General features: G+C 33.4%; 1 protein-coding gene across 12 annotated transcripts in view; it reads left to right on the forward strand.

Annotated features, from left to right (window-relative positions):
- The window catches only part of LOC142237055 (protein alan shepard-like), a 1,108,257-nt gene that overhangs the window by 1,037,337 nt on the left and 48,832 nt on the right, over positions 1-22,088 (forward strand). For 10 of the 12 annotated variants that reach the window (XM_075308393.1, XM_075308390.1, XM_075308389.1 and 7 more), the window contains one exon: positions 5,363-5,487. In XM_075308393.1, coding sequence (XP_075164508.1) covers positions 5,363-5,487 — 125 coding nt within the window. The remainder of the gene's footprint in view (positions 1-5,362; positions 5,488-22,088) is intronic. The other 2 variants (XM_075308391.1, XM_075308392.1) reach the window with 1 other exon arrangement.

Here is a 22,088-nt window from a genome sequence, read left to right on the forward strand (position 1 = left end):
CCCGATTAGCTTGAAATTTTGCACAAGGAGTACAATTGGTAGTACAGTCATGTGTGCAAAATTTGATTGAAATCGGTTCAGATTTAGATATAGCTTCCATATATATTTTTCCCCGATATGGACTTATATGGCCCCAGAAGCCAGAGTTTTACCCCAATTTGGTTGAAATTTTGCACTAGGAGTACAATTGGTAATATAGTCATGTGTGCCAAATTTGATTGAAATTGGTTCAGATTTAGATATAGCTCCTATATATATATATATATATGTTTTTCTGATTTCGACAAAAATGGTCAAAATACCAACATTTTCCTTGTAAAATCGCCACTGCTTAGTCGAAAAGTTGTAAAAATGACTCTAATTTTCCTAAACTTCTAATACATATATATCGAGCGATAAATCATAAATAAACTTTAGCGAAGTTTCCTTGAAATTGCTTCAGATTTAAATGTTTCCCATATTTTTGTTTTTTTTACTAACATTGTGTTCCACCCTAGTGCATTAGCCGACTTAAATTTTGCGTCTATAGATTTTGTAGAAGTCTATCAAATTCTGTTCAGATCGAGAGTGGGACAAACCTTTATATATAGCCCCCAAACACATTTGGCGGATGTGATATTGTATCGAAAATTTAGATGTACAAAGTGGTGCAGGGTATAATATAGTCGGCCCCGTCCGACTTTAGACTTTCCTTACTTGTTTTTCACTAAACAAATTATATCTCGAGTTAAAAATGTCGGATTATATCGTTGTTGATACTTAAATGAAAGATATTGAGATGACGAATAATAGTGTATAAATAGATCTGTAATAAGTCAAGTGGTTCAAAAATTATCGATGCAAAAATGGCAAATTTTCAACAAAATCATGTTTTACAGGGACCCTTTTCCGCCGGAAAAGTACAAACAAAAAAAAATTGTTTCTCTTCATGGTCGTATAGATGATACTCGAACGTAAGAAATAAGACCAACTAGAAGAAAAACGGCCGAAAAATGACAAAGTTATAAGCAGTTGAGTGAAGAAATCCGATGTCACATCATGCAAATATGAGCAACTCGCCCACACAAAAATGCCATTCGGCCACAAAAAAATGCATTTTTTGTGGGTGAGTGGCTCATATTTGCATGATTTGACATCGTATTTGTTCACTCAATTGCTTTTAACTTTGTCATTTTTTCTTCTGGTTGGTCTTATTACTTTCGTTAGAATATCATCTATACGACCATGAAGAGAAACCGGACGTTTTTTCAATGGTTTTTACTTTTCCGGCGTGATTCGCTCACACTAAATGATCCATGGTATCAGTGAAAGTGATTGGGTGCAGGGGGTCAAAACACTAACGGAAATTGAGAAACAAAGTCAAATGTTAAGTTAATTATTTGATTCCTTTTATTTGTATTGTAGTGTATTGAGTGTTTGCAGAGTGGTGTGGAGGGAGTTGTTGTGTGTGTGCGTGAAGTTTGTATGATTGTTTTGACTTTAAAATTTTATACAAAATCAATTTGATGTAGCTCTTTGTTGTTGTTTTGTTTATATTTAAATTTTTTTCCATGTTATCCTTTCAATTAGTGTTCGAGTTCTATTGCAAATCGTGTATTGCTTTAATTAATTATTTTGTATTTTTCTATTTGTTTTTATCATTTGATTTCCCTTACCGTTTAAGTTGAATCATCATATTCATCTCATTGTAAACATGCACTTTTATCGCTAGAATAGAGTTTTTGCCTATGTAGATTCTATGAACAAATACAATGTTTGCTTGCTATGTATTGCCCAAAATTTACTATAATATTTTATAACAATTTAGACATGAATTAATTTCAACTACTTTAAATACTATATGCACTGAAAAAAATATTGGTGGTATTAAAGATTACGCAGCCTAAATTTTAGAATGCGCAATTTACAGAGTATTAAGGACAAATTTCTTTAAGTTGCGGTCCTCCGTTAAAGTTGTATATTTTTGAACAACGGCATATTTTCCTCAAAGTAAAGAAAAACATTTTACAACAGTTTAAGAAATCGTCCTTAAATTAACTGAAACATAGAATCTTTAGATTTAAGATAACGCTTCAAATATAGTCTAAGACTTATTTTGAGGATTTTGTATCTTTGGTTTAAAGTTTTTATTTGGAATTAAGAAAACCTTTTTTTACTTGGAAGTATCTGTAATAATTTGGATTTTTAAACTCGCATTGGTTTCTACGTGAATTGCTTTAGTAATATATCGCAAAAAGAGAATGAAAATTCCATAATGAGATATGTATCCTAATTTTAATTTTATTCATCCTACACTGAAAAAACAGTGAACCCACCAGGAAAGATAACTTTCGATTAATTTTAGAAAATTTGGAACTTTTTTAGAAAATTTTAACTAAACGGTATTACATCACTCCGATATGGCAAAAATAAGTAAATATTTTTCGACAAATTCAAGAAAATTTGTTTGACATAACTAAATTTTTTCAGTAGTTAAAGAAAATTTTGTAGTTTTAAGAGAAATCTTGGAGTTCAAAATTGCAAGAATGTCTTTAGTGACATACGAAGTTCACGATGGACACATTTTTGGTAAAATTTACAAATTTAAAGAAATAATGAACTATTTTGTAAGAAATACGAAATTAGGAAATCTTGATGCTTTATTTGTGTATAACTTTTTCCCGTTTTTTAGTTCATTTAACTAACATACGCAAAAAATTATTTGACTAAAATAAACTTTTTCCAAACATAATGATTCTATGAACTAATATAAAGTTAATATGGCTTTAGTGAAATAGAGAGTTCACTTTTTTTGAGTGTATATGTAAATCTACAAAGGTCTCTAAAAAATTTCCTATTTTAAAGAAGCCGCATCTTTTTTTCGGAATCAATACCAAAATCCTTAAGGGATGATCAACATCTTTGGATCCAAGTAAACTGTTTTTTTTTTTTTTTTGGAGTGCGTATATGTTTATGATACATAGTTATCTGCCTTAGAACTGATTCAAACCTCTAAAAATTTGCTAAGAAATATACAATTCTTTTAAGGAAGGTTTATCTTCCTCAATTATGATAATGATATTTGAATAAACCGATATTTCTGTGGAATAGTAGATTAAATAAGCCTATATACACAAAAAAAGCATATTGTCGGGAGGCCAAAGATTTCATGTTCTCAAAATATGAAGAAAACAGAAAATTTTGTTTGAAAAAAATATTTTTTAACTTCAATCACGAAATTAATTGATTCAATTAATTTTCAATTGAAATTTCTTCAATCACAGAAACGATAGTATAAATCACCAACGTCAATTAAAAAATTAATTGATCCAATTAAACATTTATTTGATACTATTAATTTTTGTGATTGATTTTTGTTTTAATTAAAAAATTTGTTGAACCAATTTAATTTATTAGAATTTTTAGAATGTAATTAAAAATTTAATTGAAAAAATTTTGGTGATAGTTTTTTGTTTTGTTTAAGGTCAACTTGACTTTAGAAATTCTGAAAAATTCTTTGAAATTAATGAAATTGTCTTCAAGATTTTTGACTTTTTGTATCTTGACCAGGTATACCGATATGAAATGAGCGTTTTTTGGCACCCATTTTCCACACTTTTGGATCTTTCCCATAGCTTTTAAACGGTCAGAAATTGTTTGTTGTGCAACATTTAACATTGCTGCCATTTGCTTTTGACTCTCCATCCAATATCGTTGGCGATTCGGCGTCTTCAAACTTTTTGGTAGTCTTCCACGTTCTTCATTTCTCACATCAAAATCATTATTTCTGAACCCTTGAACCATATGCCCCAACAAGCATTCGATGCGACTCTGCAGCACTTTTCTTCAAATGAAAACAAAAAATTAATGCTTTCATCACTTTATCACTTTCTGATACAAAATTCGACGTTTTTAACACGATAAACAAAATATGATGTTGTCTGTCATAGCAAACAAACAAAAAATAAGGGCTCGTTCACAACAAATGTTCCCTATCAAGGTATTTGTATCTTCACGCTCACTTCATACCGGTATACCTTCAAAATTTGGAAATTTAAATTGTCACTAACACATTTTAAAATATTTTGATAGCACTTGAAGAAAAAATCTGAGAAATCGAATGAAGTTAGGTTAGATTAGGTTAGGTTATGTGGCAGCGCAATGTATCAGGCTCACTTAGACTATTCAGTCCATTGTGATACCACAGTGGTGAACTTCTCTCTTATCACTGAGTACTGCCCGATTCCATGTTAAGCTCAATGACAAGGGACCTCCTTTTTATAGCCGAGTCCGAACGGCGTTCCACATTCCAGTGAAATCACTTAGAGATGCTTTGAAACCCTCAGAAATGTCACCAGCATTACTGAGGTGGGATAATCCACCGCTGAAAAACTTTTTGGTGTTCGGTCGTAGCAGGAATCGAACCTACGACCTTGTGTATGCAAGGCGGGCATGCTAACCATTGCACCACGAATGAAGTTATCTTTGTCCTCTAGTATCAATTATGCAGAGCTCAAATTTAAAAGAGAATTATGTGTTACAGGTATCCTTAACACAATTCTCCAATTCTTTGGCACGAAATCAATACCAAAATCATTAGTGGTGAAGACAAAATCTTTGGAGCTGGACATGGTTTTTTTTCAGTGTAACCAATAGGTATTTTTTCGGGAGCGAAAACATGACGAAATCTCGGGATCCCGTTCCCGCAAAAAACGTTACATTCAAATCAAAGACTTTCTTAGGTTTCCCCATAGCGCCTGGGAACCTATGCCTTTGGCTATTTAAAATTTGTTCAAAGGATTGGTGGAAAAAATATCCCACTTTCCCGAAAAGTAAAAATCCTAGTCGATAGAAAGTTAATATTGTGTTAGGAAATTAATTACTAATTCTAATATTCTTATGTTTGGTCTTTGTTTCTTGAATATCTGAATTTATGGATATTGTTTGCCATTACAGCATCAGTCTGTTACATGGAATTAACTATTACTACATTAAGTAGCCATAAACAAAGGACGATAAGAAATAGTGGTAATGGTTGTTGCTTATGTAGATGGTAATAAAAGCAGTAATTAATGTTTGATCAATACAATGATAAGGAACGTTTTGAGACATAATAAGCATGTTTGTATTGGTGTAAGCTATTTAAAAAATATATGTATGTGTGTTTGTATATGCATGTGTTTTAGTATTAATAGTAGAATGAATTCATAAATTAAATATCCTATTTTTGACAATTTAATGAAATATAATTTATTTTTGTTCTCTTTCTTCTCGTCTGCCATCAACAAACACTCTTACCTTAATGATGAACAATGCATCGTGATGATGATGATGATGATGGATTATATACCAATCTCCCTCCCACTATCCATAACAATTCCAGGTTATGGTTTTGTGGACTTTGAGTGTCCTGCTTACGCTGAAGGAGCTGTCAAAGGACTACAGGCAAAGGGCGTTCAAGCTCAAATGGCCAAAGTGGGTGTTTGGGTACTACATAGGCCGGCCATTGTACGTTTGTTTGCATGCAAGTAATACTCACCCCCACCCTCACCTCTTGTTTTTCTGTTTGTTTTTTATTTTATTTTTTTTTTTTTATTTATTAATCATTGTCATTTTTTGTTTGTTTACGTCTTTTTATGATTATTTCATATGTATATTTAATTCATTTTGTGTTCTTTTATTTTATAATGTTTTCTCGTTCACTTCATTATCTTTCTTTGAATTTTTATGATTTCGTTATGGACTAACCTTAAAAGTATAGTCAATTTTATTATGACATGTTTATTTCATAGAATTAGAGAGTGTAGTCATAATCTAAGCCCAAGGAGTTTGTGTTACGCCCCCTCCACCTAGTGGACACAAGTCCTTTGAAAATGCACAAAACAATCAACCAAGGTACATAGGTCCCTAGGGATTTTTGAAATAAACAACATTTACAAAAATATATAAAATTAAATAACAAACTACTCCAAATGTATATCAGACAATATTCCATAGATGATATCGGACGCATTTCATAATTACAGTTACAGATTCCCTTAATGTTAGATAGCATCAATTGCCTGGCTTCCACATGCTGGCCAATCCTTCAGATGCAAAACAGACAGTAAAGATTCGTGTTCTATTGCTGCGATCTGCACAATGCAGAGTCGCAATGTCTTATCTATCGACCACCATAGCGTTCAGACAATACGGGATGGACAAATAGGTTTTTGATTTTAACTTTTCGAAAGGATTGCCAAATCCTGCAATAATGGAAGTAAGAGAAGCAGGAAACCTCATATGGGTGCCTGGCAGTGAAAACATACTTCTATGGCTATTTTGAAGGCGAATGATCAATGGTAGATCTGCAATAGTTATACAAGTAAGGAAAGTCTAAAGTCGGGCGGGGCCGACTATATTATACCCTGCACCACTTTGTAGATCTAAATTTTCGATACCATATCACATCCGTCAAATATGTATAATGTTTGTCCCAAATACATACATTTAAATATCACTCGATCTGGACAGAATTTGATAGACTTCTACAAAATCTATAGACTCCAAATTTAAGTCGGCTATTGCACTAAATATGGGAAACATTTAAATCTGAAGCAATTTTAAGGAAACTTCGCAAAAGTTTATTTACGATTTATAGATCGATATATATATGTATTAGAAGTTTAGGAAAATTAGAGTCATTTTTACAACTTTTCGACTAAGCAGTGGCGATTTTACAAGGAAAATTTGGTATTTTGACCATTTTTGTCGAAATCAGAAAAACATATATCTGGGAGCTATATCTAAATCTGAACCAATTCTACTGCCTGTGCAAAATTTCAATTAAATCGGAGTAAAAGATTGGCCACTGTGTCATATGAGTGTAAATCGGGCGAACGATATATATGGGAGAAATATCTTAATCTGAACCGATTTCAATAAAATTTGGCACACTTGACTACACTACTAATTGTACTCCTAGTGCAAAATTTCAACCAAATTGGGGTAAAACTCTGGCTTCTGGGACCGTATTAGTCCATATCGGGCGAAAGATATATACGGGAGCTATATCTAAATCTGAACCGATTTCAATAAAATTTGGCACACTTGACTATAGTACTAATTGTTCTTCTTGTGCAAAATTTTAAGCAAATTAGGGTAAAACTCTGGCTTCTGGGGCCATATAAGTCCATATCGGGCGAAATATATATATGGGAGCTATATCTAAATCTGGACCGATTTCTTCCAAAATCAATAGGGTTCTATTCTGAGCCAAAACACATACTTGTGCCAAATTTGAAGTCGATTGAACTAAAGCTGCGACCTAGACTTTGATTACAAAATGTGTTCACGGACAGACGGACAGACGGACATCGCTATATCGACTCAGGAGCCCACCCTGAGCATTTTTGCCAAAGACACCATGTGTCTATCTCGTCGCCTTCTGGGTGTTGCAAACATATGAACTAACTTATAATACCCTGTTCCACAGTGTGGCGCAGGGTATACAAATCAATCATTTGCAGGCGAAAAAGTGCCATCTACGGTGTGCAGACAAACCACAGCACTGTGAATGGACTGGAGACGTCTATATATTTCTTGGTCTATGGTCCATCTAACTAACGTTTGTTCTCAGCATTTTTGCAAAATGATTCGTTAAATACGCAGAAAAAATTATAAAAAATAATTTTTCAATTTAAATCTTAATCACTCACGAGAGATATAACAATGGATAATATAATTTCTGTGATTATAGCACCCAGCTCAAAATGTTGCCTGAAAAGCAAAACAATGAAAATGTTCTTTTCTAAAATAAATATGCAACATTCTATAACAAATGTGCATCACTTTTTATAAATTGTCAAAGGTAACGCGGGCTACGCAGAACAAAATATCACCAAACTATTTGCAATAAAAAAAATTTGATTAATGTTGAAAACGTAATCAATTAAATAATACAATTAATTTTTAATCAACTTAAAAAATAAAATCAATTAAGAAAATCCCAATTAATATCTTATTAAATAAAAAAATATTTCCAAATAAAACTAATTAATTTAATTTACTTCTATATACATACTACTCTTGGGTTAATACAATGTTGACTCAGGTTAGGTTAGGTGGCAGCCCGATGTATCAGGCTCACTTAGACTATTCAGTCCATTGTGATACCATATTGGTGAACTTCTCTCTTATCACTAAGTGCTGCCCGATTCCATGTTAAGCTCAATGACAAGGGACCTCCTTTTTATAGCCGAGTCCGAACGGCGTTCCACATTGTAGTGAAACCACTTAGAGAAGCTTTGAATCCCTCAGGAATGTCACCAGCATTACTGAGGTGGGATAATCCACTGCTGAAAAACTTTTTGGTTATCGGTGGAAGCAGGAATCGAACCCATGACTTTGTGTATGCAAGGCGGGCATGCTAACCATTGCACCACGGTGGCAAAGTAAAATTCAAGTATAATTATAGTCAGAAAATACAAAAAATGGTAAATCATATGAATTCTTATAATATTATAAGAAAATTATTTCATATAAAGGTTGGCTCAATAAAGACATTAATTCAATTTTACCACCAAAATCAATAAAGTTTTTAAATTTAATCAATTAAAAAAAATATTGAAAATGCCAAAGAATTAAATTAATATTTTAATAAGGTATTCTCATATCCAATTAATTTGGTTATTAATACTATCATTTTAGTGATATAAGTAAATTCAATTAAAAGATTAATTGTATCAATTAATTTCGTGATTGTGTGTTTTTCTGTTTATGTTTCATCAACTTTGCCAGCTTAAGCTCTTAACTTGAAAAAGTCTGTCGCTTAAAAGAATTAATCATACAACCAGTTTTCTTTTTTCAAGATTTTCAGAATTTAGATTGTATCTCTTGACCCTTTTTAGGAAAACTCTGGTTGAATAATCCAAACGAAGCATATAATTGAATCGATTGTAGCAACGACCTACATTTTTTACAGAAATTCTTTGATGATACCTTTGCCAATCTCTTGCTTCATATTTTCATTTAATATTGTTTTTTTTTTTTTTGCAACATTCACGGAAAAATCCTCTGTAAATATCACAAAGTACTCTATTGATGCAGAGCATTTATGAATGTGTGGGTGTATGGGCTTTATGCGCGAGTGTATGTGAATAAATGCATAGTGTGAATAATGCAATTACTCTATCCCTAGTTGGAGAAACCCTTTCATACATTTCTGGGTATTTCTATTATTTTTCTTTTCCAGCTGGTAGCAACTTTAGTTCAATGTTGCTTCGACACTTCATTGTATGCTGATAAAGCCCTTAATGTAATCAATTTACCAGGGATCAGTTATTTTCCTGCACTTCAAAGAAAATAAAATTTTCTAGGAATATACGTGCTGCAAAAAAAACTAGGAATAGAACAAAGTTTAGCATAGGTTGGCCTTCAAGACAAATGACTCTAAATTTAAACCACCATATTTTTTGTTCTTATCAGGGATGATGGGTAGTTAGGTTAGGTAGCAGCCCGATGTATCAGGTTCACTTAGACTATTCAGTCCATTGTGATACCATAGTTGTGAACTTCTCTCTTATTACTGAGTGCTGCCCGATTCCATGTTAAGCTCAATGACAAGGGACCTCCTTATTATAGCCGAGTCCGAACGGCGTTCCACATTGCAGTGAAACAACTTAGAGAAGCTTTTAAACCCTCTGAAATGTCACCAGCATTACTGGGATACTGGGATAATCCACCGCTGAAAAACTTTTTGGTGTTCGGTCGAAGCAGGAATCGTACCCACGACCTTGTGTATGCGAGGCGGGCATGCTAACCATTATACTGAATCAGTTTTGAAAAAGTACTTTTTTTTAAGCCTGATGATACTTTTGTTAAGGCTAAGTCGACCCAGCTGATGATTGTCATGTCTATCAATCCGTGATTTAGGATCTGTTTTATTCGAATTCAGACGTATTAATCATCGTTATATTTTATGTTCTCTGAACACCCAATCATACCCCACAGAATTTTCCAAATATCATTTTCTATTTGATTTGAGAGAAACGTCCCAATTAACTGTAAAGATAAACTGATTTTTACTGGTTTTCATACTTTAATTTATGAACTTACAGAAGGGTTGCAAAACTGTACCAAATGGGTTGCGGGGATACCACACCGAAAAAAAGTGAACTGTTTTATAGGAAAAATGAACTACCACGCACGAAAATTGAACTAAATTTTACTCCACATTTTGAGATTTCCACAAAGCGTTGTTAAAACCAGGAAATTTTAATGCCCTCTTGTACTTTTTAACTGCAGTTCACGAAATTACATCATCTCATAGAAGAAAAAATTAACTAAAAGTAAAGAAGAAAATCATTGGCGCCAAATCATGACCATTTTAACCATACAGTAGTTCATTCTTACTATTTTTGGGAATCGTACGAAAATTTTCATTTGTTTTAGTTCATATTGAACTTATGTGTACGGTCATTGACTTTATACTCACGTTTAGTTCATAAAATTTTTGAGACATACTTAAAAAAAGTAAGATTTCATTAAGCTGTAGAAAATTTCGATAATAAATAATAAAATTTAACTACAAGCAAATAATTTTTTTCCAATAAAAATAAGTTAAATTTAACTACGGATTTTTTTTTCTGTGCACCGTACTTTTTGTACTCAAATGGTGTCAAAAAAAAGTACAAAAGTGTCAATATTGATTTATATTGATTTAAAACTTTATTTAAACTTTAAAAATTTTGCTCTTCGCTTAAGGATTTTGGTATTAATTTCCAACCAAAGATTCAAAATCTAACTTAGTTTAAGGGCTATTAAAAGATGTTTTCTTTACATTAGGAACATTTTCCTTACATCATACTTTTGACCAAAAATCGTCCATAATGGACTTCCGAAATCTTCAAGACTATTTAATTTTTTTCCGAATAAGTTTTTTTTTTCCGACCTCCAATCATACACTACACTGATCGAAAAAGCTTTACCGAAATTTGTCATAAACATTAAGCTAAAAAATAATTTCATAAATACAATGAAACTTTTCATTAGTGATATGATTTTTCAATTAATTAATAAAACGTTTCATGCTATTCACAAATATTTTCATTGTCTCAATGAAAAGTGTACGCTTCATAATAATAACGAAATTTATCATTAACATTGAGTCAAGGAAACAATTTCATAAATACAATGAAAATTTGGATTAGTGCTATGATTTTTCTATTATATAACAAAATATTTCATACTATTCATGAACATTTTCATTGTCTCAAGGAATATTTTTCGTTAATGGCAATTGGCACAATTTTTGTGAAATTTTCTTACTGTGTAAATTTTTTAACTGTGTACATTAATTTTTGGAGTTTACGAATTGCCCAATTTTCTTGGCAGAGAACATAATGTTCAGAAATTCACCGGATTTTGTACAAGCCCAGTACCTCCTTTACTGTTTTATTATTTATTATATTAATTTTAGAAAATTTTAGCTAAACTGTATTAGACGCGCAGATTTCATGCTGATTCCACAAAAATAAGTAAATATATTTCGACAAATTCCAGAAAATTTTTTAAGGCATAATTCATTTTTTTCACTTGTTAAAGAAATTATTTTAGTTTGAAGGAAAAAGTTTTAGTTAAAAATTGCAAAAATGTCTTTAGTGACATATATGGAGTTCATGATGAACGCTTTTGTAGTAAAATTTACAAATTTAAAGAAATAATGAACTAGTTTGTGAGAAATACGAATTTAGTAAAACTTTATACTTAATTTGTGTATAATTTTTTTCCCGTATTTTTGTTCATTTAACTAACGTACTCAAAAACTTATAAGAGTAAACGAAACTTTCTCCAAACATTATAATTTCATGAACTAAAATATAGTTAAATTGGCTTTAGTGAAATAGAGAGTTCACTTTTTTTTGAGTGTAAGACCGCATAAAGTATATATATATTGTGGGTCGTGGTGAAATTCTGAGTCGATCCAAGCATGTCCGTCCGTTCGTCCGCTAACTTCCGAACGAAACAAGCTATCGACTTGAAACTTGGCATAAGTAGTTGTTATTGATGTAGGTCGGATGGTATTGCAAATGGGCCATATGGGACCACTTTTATGTATAGCCCTCATATAAACCGATCCCCAGATTTGGCTTGCGGAGCCTGTTGGAGGAGCAAAATTCGTCCGATCCGGTTGAAATTTGGTACGTGGTGTTAGTATATGGTCTCTAACAACCATGCAAAAATTGGTCCATATCGGTTCAAACTTGTATATAGCCCCCATATAAAGTGACCCCCATATTTCAATTCTGGCTCCCTCTAATTACCGTGAAAACGTTCATATCGGTTCGTAATTACTTGTAGACTTCCCTATATATACCGTTTTTGGCCAAATATATACCACGTATGGCCACCGGTAACATATTGACTGATAAGTCCCCGGTCTAACAAGGAAAAACACATTTTTTTGTCAAAATTCGTTTTTATTATTCAACATAGTTCCCTTCAAGAGCGATACAACGATTATAACGACCTTCCAATTTTTTGATACCATTTTGGTAGGCTTTGCCTCAAAATAGGCCTCAGATTCGGCGATTACCCCTTCATTGCAGCCAAATTTTTTTCCCTGCGAGCATTCTTTTGAGGTCTGAGAACAAGAAAAAGTCGCTGGGAGCCAGATCTGGAGAATACGGTGGGTGGGGAAGCAATTCGAAGCCCAATTCATGAATTGTTGCCATCGTTCTCAATGACTTGTGGCACGGTGGGTTGTCTTGGTGGAACAACACTTTTCTTCTTCTTCATATGGGGCCGTTTTGCCGCGATTTCGACCTTCAAACTCTCCAGTAGTCACTGTGGATGGTTTTTCCCTTATCAAGATAATCGATCAAAATTATTCCATGCGCATCCCAAAAAACAGAGGCCATTACTTTGTCAGTGGATTTTTGAGTCTTTTCACGCTTCGGAGACGGTTCACCGGTCGCTGTCCACTCAGCCGACTGTCGATTGGACTCAGGAGTGTTGTGATGGAGCCATGTTTCATCCATTGTCACATATCGACGGAAAAACTTGGGTGTATTACGAGTTAACAGCTGCAAACACCGCTGAGAATCATCAACACGTTGTTGTTTTGGGTCAAATGTGAGTTCGCGCGGCACCCATATTGCACAGAACTTCCGCATATCCAAATATTGATGAATGATATGACCAACACGTTCCTTTGATATCTTTAAGGCCTCTGCTATCTCGATCAACTTCATTTTACGTCCATTCGAAATCATTTTGTGGATTTTTTTTATGTTTTCGTCGGTAACCACCTCTTTCGGGCGTCCACTGCGTTCACCGTCCTCCGTGCTCATTTCACCACGCTTGAATTTTGCATACCAATCAATTATTGTTGATTTCCCTGGGGCAGAGTGCGGAAACTCATTATCAAGTGAAGTTTTTGCTTCCACCGTATTTTTTCCCTTCAGAAAACAGTATTTTATCAAAACACGAAATTCCTTTTTTCCATTTTTTCACAATAACAAAAGTTGCTTCTCAAAAGACGCTCTATCTCACAAACTAATTGACTTACAGACGTCAAATTTTGACACGAATCATTCGAAAATGTTGAATATTTTTAGAAAATTGTAACTAAACAGTATTACAAACGCTGGCTTTGTAAATGGATTTCGTTTATTTCGAGCTTTCAGTCCCCGAAGCATTTCCTGCATTGTTTTAGTATTTTTCTAGACCACCATCATAGCCACCTACAAACATCATTCTAACGATTTAAGGTGTTTGAGCTGGCCAATAATAGCCGTTTTGGTTTTCAAACATGTAAAGGCAAATAAATCTGTGCTTATGGTACCCGAACTTTGCTTAGCCTGAATGAAATAACTTAAATTTTGTTACGCATAAAAATAAATAATTAATTAATATATTCAAACTCCTCGGTCGCATGTTTGTACTTCCACCGAACTATGGTCCGGCTACGGACCATAAATTTTTCGTTGTTGCCTGGTTTTAATCCAATCTTAATGACATTTTGTGAAAACGATTAAAAATCCACCAAAAAAAGTTAATCACATCAAAACAATTCTATTTTATGGTCTTATGGACCTTTTAATAATGGGTTAAACAACCAATTGTTGCTCAGTGGAATATTTTGAATATTTAGGTCCAATATCAACCCCTCTTTTGTTGTTAAACATGTAAACTGTCCCTTTATAACACTTCGCCCACAGTCATTTCTCACTCCATTCACTCAAATCCCAGCTCCAAAGATGTCTTTTAATATTTTCCATGATTATGAAGAGATAATGTGATGTGGATCTTACACTCAAGCATTCCAGTCGAAGCTAAACTCCATATCCTTTGTCCTTATCCCATTCCCCGCATAGAATCATTAGGAGATTCATACCAAAACCATACCAAGTCATTCTGAGATTTTTTTTTATTCTGTCATCATACAGCCACCAAGAATGATAATATCTTTTCGGTCCCTGGGACTTGTTGTTGTTTCTGGACCTGCCATGGTCTGCCAAAGCCATCTGCCATACCATTATAATGATTATTTTTCTATTTAAAAGAATTTCCCTTTTTATGCTGAGTTTAGTTCTGTTCTAGAATTCTTTCCTTCATTCACTTCACATTCCATTATCCTGGTGTCCTAGAGATATTCTCTCATTCAACAACTTCGCATACAGTTTACAGGTTGTTTTTTTCCTCATCCTCTTTTCAGGGATCCCTTTATTACTATTCTCCGATTATAATTGAATTCATAGGGGAGTAAAGGAATCATATTGGTGTGTTCATGTGTATGGGAGAGAGGGAATTATCTTTGTACCAAGTATGCATAGGAATGTGCGAGTGGCACTGGGTTTTTGTATTTCTATGCGTATATTATGTTTTGTGCATTTTCAAAGGACCACAAGGACTTTGACTATAGAAGGAATACTTAAAATTAGAGCGTAATTCAAGGATATAGTTTGTTTTACTTTTTTTCTATATAATTTTGTGTTTTTTTACATATATTTGTAGTTATATTTTTAGAAATATCCTTTAGAGCTGGTGTTTCATAGTTTCTTTTCGTTTTAATCGAAGGTGGCATAACAAATTTCAAGTAAAATGAATTTAAAATAATTTGAGTCTAATGTTTAGGATACAAAATTTACACAAGTTTAAAGAAAAATGTCTTTAAATTTTAATTTAAAGAAAGTTCATAAATTTTGTTTTTTTTTTCAGTGTTTTGCATTAAATCTAGGAGTCAAACAGAATAGTGCCGTAAATTTCAAGAAAAGCGTTTTTAAAGCAAATTTATTTTTACATAAAATTTCTTTGTTTTAAAGAAATTGCTCTTAATATTGTTTCAATTCAGTATACTATGAAGTTTTTTTTAAAGGAAATTATTATATGTAATCCATGATGGTTGCGTTATAGATTTGCCACAGCCAAACATAGTACCGTGTATACATCGCAGAAAAAAATGTCGCTAAAAAAAGCAGTTTAATGTTTTTTTAGATCCAGAGGTCATAGCATCTACTTCATGGATTTCGCATTAGTTCTTCATTGGAATAAATTTAGAAAAAACTTTAAAAATCTATTTCTTAATATTTAAACTTCTGTTTGCATATATAAAACTTTTAAATTCTTCATTTACGGAGAAACTGATTGGCTCTCTTTCAAAAAAAAAATTAAAAAAACAAGTATATACAGCAGTAAGTTCGGCCGCGCCGAATCTTAAATACCCACCACCATGAACCAAATATTAGGGTTTCCTTTGAAATTTCAGGAGGGCTTGAGGACACTTCCCGAAGATAAATTTAAAGATTTCAGCTATGAGGACTATATCAGATTCTGGATTTATAAGAACCATTTTTGTTTGAGTTTTAGAGGAATTATAAAATAATTGATTTGAAATCTTAAATCTGTAGAAATAAAATCTGGAAATTTTACATTGAGTTTCAAGCAATGTTCATGATCAGTGCGCCCTCAAGAAGTGAAGTCGGTCTATATGGAGGCATTACCAAATGGACCGATAAAACTTAATCCGATACACGTTTTTGTGAATACCAGAATATTTACAATTTCAGGCAAATCAGATAAAAACTACTTTTTCTAGAAACCCAAGGAGTTAAATCGGGAGATCGTTCTTATGGGGGCTATACTAAAATATGGACCGATACTCACCGTTTTCGGCACACATCTTTATGACCCGAAAATACCTCTAGATTTCCAATTTCAGGCAAATAGGATAAAAACTTCGGATTCTAGAAGCCCAAGAAGTAAAATCGGGAAATCGGGCTATATGGGGACTATGGACCGATACTCACCTAAACTACCTCTAGATTTCCAATTTCAGACAAATTGGATAAAAACTACGGTTTCTATAAGCCCAAGACCCCAAATCGGGAGGTCGTTTTATATGGGGACCATACCAAAATATAGACCGATACTCACAATTTTTGGCACACGTATTTGTGGTCATACAATACCTCTAGATTTCCAATTTCAGGTAAATTGAATAAAAACTGCCGTTTCTATAAGCCCAAGAAATAAAATCGGGAGATCGGTCTATATGGGGGTTATACCAAAATATGGACCGATACTCACAATATTTGGCACACGTATATGTGGTCCTACAATACCTCTAGATTTCCAATTTCAGGTAAATTGAATAAAAACTGCGGTTTCGATAAGCCCAAGAAGTAAAATCGGGAGATCGGTTTATATGGGGGCTATACCAAAACATGGACCGATACTCACCATTTTGGCACACCTCTTTCAAGAATATATATATATACTTTATATAGTCGGAAATCGATATTTCGATGTGTTACAAACGGAATGACAAACTTATTATACCCTCGTCACCATTTTATGGTGGTGGGTATAAAAAAGTGATGGGCATTTGTTTCTGGTTTTTAATTAAAAATTTATTTCAAACAATAAATTTTTAAATCAAACTAAAAACATTAACGGCCATTTTCATGTAGCTCCGTTAGGCTTTAACTGCCAGTTAACAGAAATTAAATTGCAAATATCTTCTCTCCGGTCAACTTTAACTGAAAAATTTTCAGCAGTTAAGCTCCTAACTGGCATTCGGAATATATACGCAAGATGACAGATATGTTCATAATGCGGTTCAAAAGTTCATTAGCTAACGTAGCACTAAGGAGCTTCATGAAAATGGGGGTAAGTCAGTTAAGAAATTAATTGAATATAGTTACGTTTTTAATTAAAATAAGTAAGAAAAATCTAAAGTCGGGCGGGGCCGACTATATTATACCCTGCACCACTTTGTAGATCCACATTTTCGATATCAAATCCGTCCAATGTTTTGGGTGCTATATATATACCCCCATGTTCCGATATTCGTAATCGCAAATCGCAAGAATTTATTTTTCTTATAACGAAAAATTAGAGATACGCTCGGACTCCAATACAAGTTTAGTTTGAACTTCTCATTAAAGAGAACTTTATTACCAAGATATAAGTCTCAATGCTTCAGGGTATAAAAATTATATCCCAACTAAAATTTTGCGATTTGTGATTCCGAATTTCGGAACATGGGGGATAAAGATTTATGTTCCCATATACATATATTTAAATCTGACCAGATCTGGACAAATTTTTTCAGAGTTCTACAAAATTTATAGACTTTAAATTTTAGTCGGCTAATGTCCAGGGGTGGAACACAGTTTTAGTACAAAAATATGGGAAACATTTAAATCTGAACGAATTTTGAGGCAACTTCGCCAAAGTGTATTTATGATTTATCGGTCGATAGATATGTATTAGAAGTATAGGCAAATTTGAGTACAAGTTTTTACAAGTTTTCAACTTAACAGTGGCGATTTTATAATGAAAATATGGTTATTTTGGAAGTTATATCGAAATCTGAACCGATAGATACTATGTTAATTCTTCTCCCTGTGTAAAATTTCACGCCCATATAAGTGCATATCGGGCGAAAGATATATATGGGAGCTATATCTAAATTTGAACCGATTTCTTCCAAAATCAAAAGGGTTCTATTCTGACCCAAACCTATGCCAAATTTGAAGTCGATTGAACTAAAACTGCGACCTAGACTTTGATCACAAAACTGTGTTCACAGACAAACGGACAGGCCAACATGGCTATATCGACTCAGGGACCCACCCTGAGCATTATTGCTAAAGACACCATGTGTCTATCTCGTCTCCTTCTGGGTGTTGCAAACACATGCACAAACAAAAAACGAATCTGTGCCAAATTTCAGGACGATAGCGCCGTTATTGAAGGCTGTAGCGTGATTACAACAGACAGACGGACATACTTATATCGTCTTAGAATTTCTCCCTGATCAAGAATATATACTTTATGTAGTCGGAAATCGATATTTCGATGTGTTACACACGGAATGACAAACTTATTATACCCCCATCACCATTCTATGGTGGTGGGTATAAAAATTATGGGATCAATTATCAATTCGTAATTGAATTAGAAAAAAATTTGTGTGTAGACAAAAGAAATTCTCTTCGACCATTAAAAAATGTCTTCGAGGACATTCAAAATGAGATTAAATGTGATGTGTTGCCAACGGAATTTATTTCTTCTAGCCTTTTGTAAATCTGCTTAGGATAATAAATATTGAACATTTGTGTTGCATCACTTGTAAATGATTTTTTTTTACTTTTTCAAAAAATAAAAATTATCATACCACCTTCGTTTTTAATTAAAAATAATTTCCATTTTATTTCATATTTATTTTTTGAAGTAGTTTTATTTGATTATTAAATTTCATATTCTATGTAGTTGTCCCCCCCAAAACATAATTTAGTGTATTATCCACATATAAAATACTATACCACATTACATACTTAAGTTTTCGATGAAACTAAAGCCCTTACATATGTGTAGAATTTGTAGAAAATCAAACCAATAATCAAATCTCATTCAAACTTTTTTTTTTATTTTCAATTTCTGTAAATGACTACAAGGTCATATTCATTTTACGAAGATATTAGTAACGTATTAAGTAAAATTGAAAACTTTTTAGTTTATTTAGTAGTACGAACAAAAATAATATATATGTATATAAAACAACAAAATCAATGAAAGAAGGCAGCATACCATAGACATTGAATGGTGTAATTGGAAATTAAAAATTTGTTCAACTGCATTTCTTTTCTTGAACTTGTTGGGTTTTTAAAGGTCAATGTCAATGGAATTGGAATGATGAGATTATCCCATAAAGGGATGTGGATCAGCCACATGTAATATTACTTCTTTCCTCCAAGTCGACATTTTAGACCAACGAAGCTTACTGTTATTGCTAAAGTTGTCTATTTAAAGGTAAATAAAACTTTGTTCATTATACCGGTTGCCATGCTTGCCCCTAATGAACTTTGTTTAACCTCAAAGAAACATTATTAACAGCCAACGAAAACTTCGTTGGCCTACAATTTCGTCTCCCAGAAAATAAATTGATTTTTTGCTTGTGAAAATGTAGAAATCCGAAACAAATGTTTTAGTATCTACCACTTTTAATTTTTCCGTAAAACCATAAAAAAGACAGTAAATTATCTGTTGTTGTGTAGTATTCAAACCCGAATTTAGGATAAGCGTTGTAATGATTGCCTCTAATTTTTTAGAGTCAAAAAAAAACTTCGTTTGTCTAAAATTTCGTTCCTCAGAAAAGAAATTCCTTTTTCAGTGTACGTTAAATATAAGATTTTCTTATATATTTAGTATATAATATTCCTAAAATACGCAGAATTTTAGATACAACAAAAAAGCAACCTAGAACAAAAAAAGTAAAGAGATTTTCAAATCGAAAAGCGAATATAGTAACGGCCTTCAATGGAGCCACCGTGGTGCAATGGTTAGCATGCCCGCCTTGCATACACAAGGTAGTGGGTTCGATTCCTGCTTCGACCGAACACTAAAAAGTTTTTCAGCGGTGGATTATCCCACCTCAATAATACTGGTGACATTTCTGAGTGTTTCAAAGCTTCTCTAAGTGGTTTCACTGCAATGTGGAACGCCGTTCGGACTCGGCTATAAAAAAGAGGTCCCTTGTCATTGATCTTAACATGGAATCGGGCAGCACTCAGTGATAAGAGAGAAGTTCACCAATATGGTATCATAATGGACTGAATAGTCTAAGTGAGCCTGATACATGGGGCTGCCACCTAACCTAACCTAACCTAATGGGCTTCAAAGGAGAGGAAAACAATGTAATAAACTTCTAATTTTTTTAACTCTAAACATAAATCCTATTTCATAAAACTTAAAAAAAAACATTTCATTTCTTATATAAAAATAATATTTTATTTTATTTTAATGTCTCCTTTCCTTTTTTATATTTCTTCTTCTGAAAGGCAAAGAAGAAATTAAAATAAAGGTAAGACATTTTTTCAGTGGGAAATAAAATTGTTTTCATTTTTGTCAAATAGGTTTAAGGAATGAAAATTTTCTGTTGTATCTAAAATTATATAGAGTTATTTCTTCATCCTTCTTTGAAGGCCGGTGCTATGTTCAGTTTTCGAATTTGAAAACAATTTATTTCCTTAAAGTAACAGCAAATCGCCACCGTGGTGCAATGGTTATCATGCCCGCCTTGCATACATAGGGGTTCGATCCCTTCTCGACCCAACACCAAAATGTTTTTCAGCGGTGGATTATCCCCTCTCAGTAATGCTGGAGACATTTCTGAGGGTTTCAAAGTTTCTCTAAGTGGTTTCACAGCAATGTGTAACGCCGTTCGGACTCGGATATAAAAAGGAGGTCCCTTGTCACTGAGCTTAACATTGAATCGTGCAGCACTCAGTGATAAGAGAGAAGTTCACCAATGTCGTATCACAATGGACTGAATAGTCTCAGTGTGTGTCCCCATTCACTCACATGATTCAATTGTGTGTGGAGATAAATTCGAAATTTGCAGCAAAAACTTAGTTTTTCAAATTCGAATTTGAATTTTTACTATTTGGCTCGCTATGCGTTTCGCAAATACTTTTCTAATGAAGAGTTTTGTGATTATGAAAGCAGAGCTCGAACCCTTTCCAACGAACCTAGCCTCTATACTGCACGCGGTGTAGTTTTGGCACAGTGGGCTCCGTTGTAAAAATTTGTTGAAAAAGTGTTTTCCAATTTTCGCTTTTCACAAATACTTTTTCTAATGAAAAGTTTTGTAGTTATGAAAGCTGAGCTTGAACCCTTTCCAACGAACCTAGCCTCTATACTGCACGCGGTGTAGTTTTGGCACAGTGGGCTCCGTTGTAAAAATTTGTTGAAAAAGTGTTTTTGAATTTTCGCTTTTCACAAATACTTTTCTAATGAAGAGTTTTATGATTATGAAATCTGAGCTCAGGCTCTTTCCAACGAACCTAGTCTCTATACCGCACGCGGCGTAGTTTTGGCACAGTGGGCTCCGTTGTAAAAATTTGTTGAAAAAGCATTTTCCAATTTGCACTTTTCACAAATACTTTTTCCAATGAAGAGTTGTATTATTATGAAAGCTGAGCTCAAGCCCTTTCGAACGAACCTAGTCTCTATACCGCACGTGGCGTAATTTTGGCACAGTGGGCTCCGTTGTAAAAATTTGTTCAAAAGTATTTTCCAATTTGCGCTTTTCATAAGTACTTTTCTAATGAAGAGTTTTGTGATTATGAAAGCTGTGCTCAAGCCCAATGAACCTAGTCTATACCGCACGTTGCTTAGTTTTTGCATAGCAAGCCAAATAGTAAAAATTCAAATTCGAATTTGAAAAGCTAAATTCGTATTTAAAGTGATGGTTTGTGTCTCGGCTAAGTTTTTGCTGCAAATTTCAAATTCGAATTTATCTTCACACGCATGTGATTCACGCGTGTCACGCGCACACCTCTACACCTAACCTAACAGCACATCGAATAGAGCCCTTTTTATACCCTTAGGATATTTTTTAAACCCCATAAAATGTATCTATTCGGAGTCGTTGTTAACTTCTCAGTCGAACTAGTGATGTCGTCTGTTGCAATCATGCTAACATCCGAACGAAACAATCGATTTCCGTATATGCGCCAAAATAATAACCGGTCCTGGAATTTGTTTTCATGACTCTCATGGGGGAGCAAATTTCATCCGAGTCGGTTGACATTTGGTGTACGATGTCAGTATATGCCCTC

Source organism: Haematobia irritans, chromosome 4, assembly GCF_050003625.1.
Source record: "Haematobia irritans isolate KBUSLIRL chromosome 4, ASM5000362v1, whole genome shotgun sequence".
Classification (NCBI taxonomy): Eukaryota; Metazoa; Arthropoda; class Insecta; order Diptera; family Muscidae; genus Haematobia; species Haematobia irritans.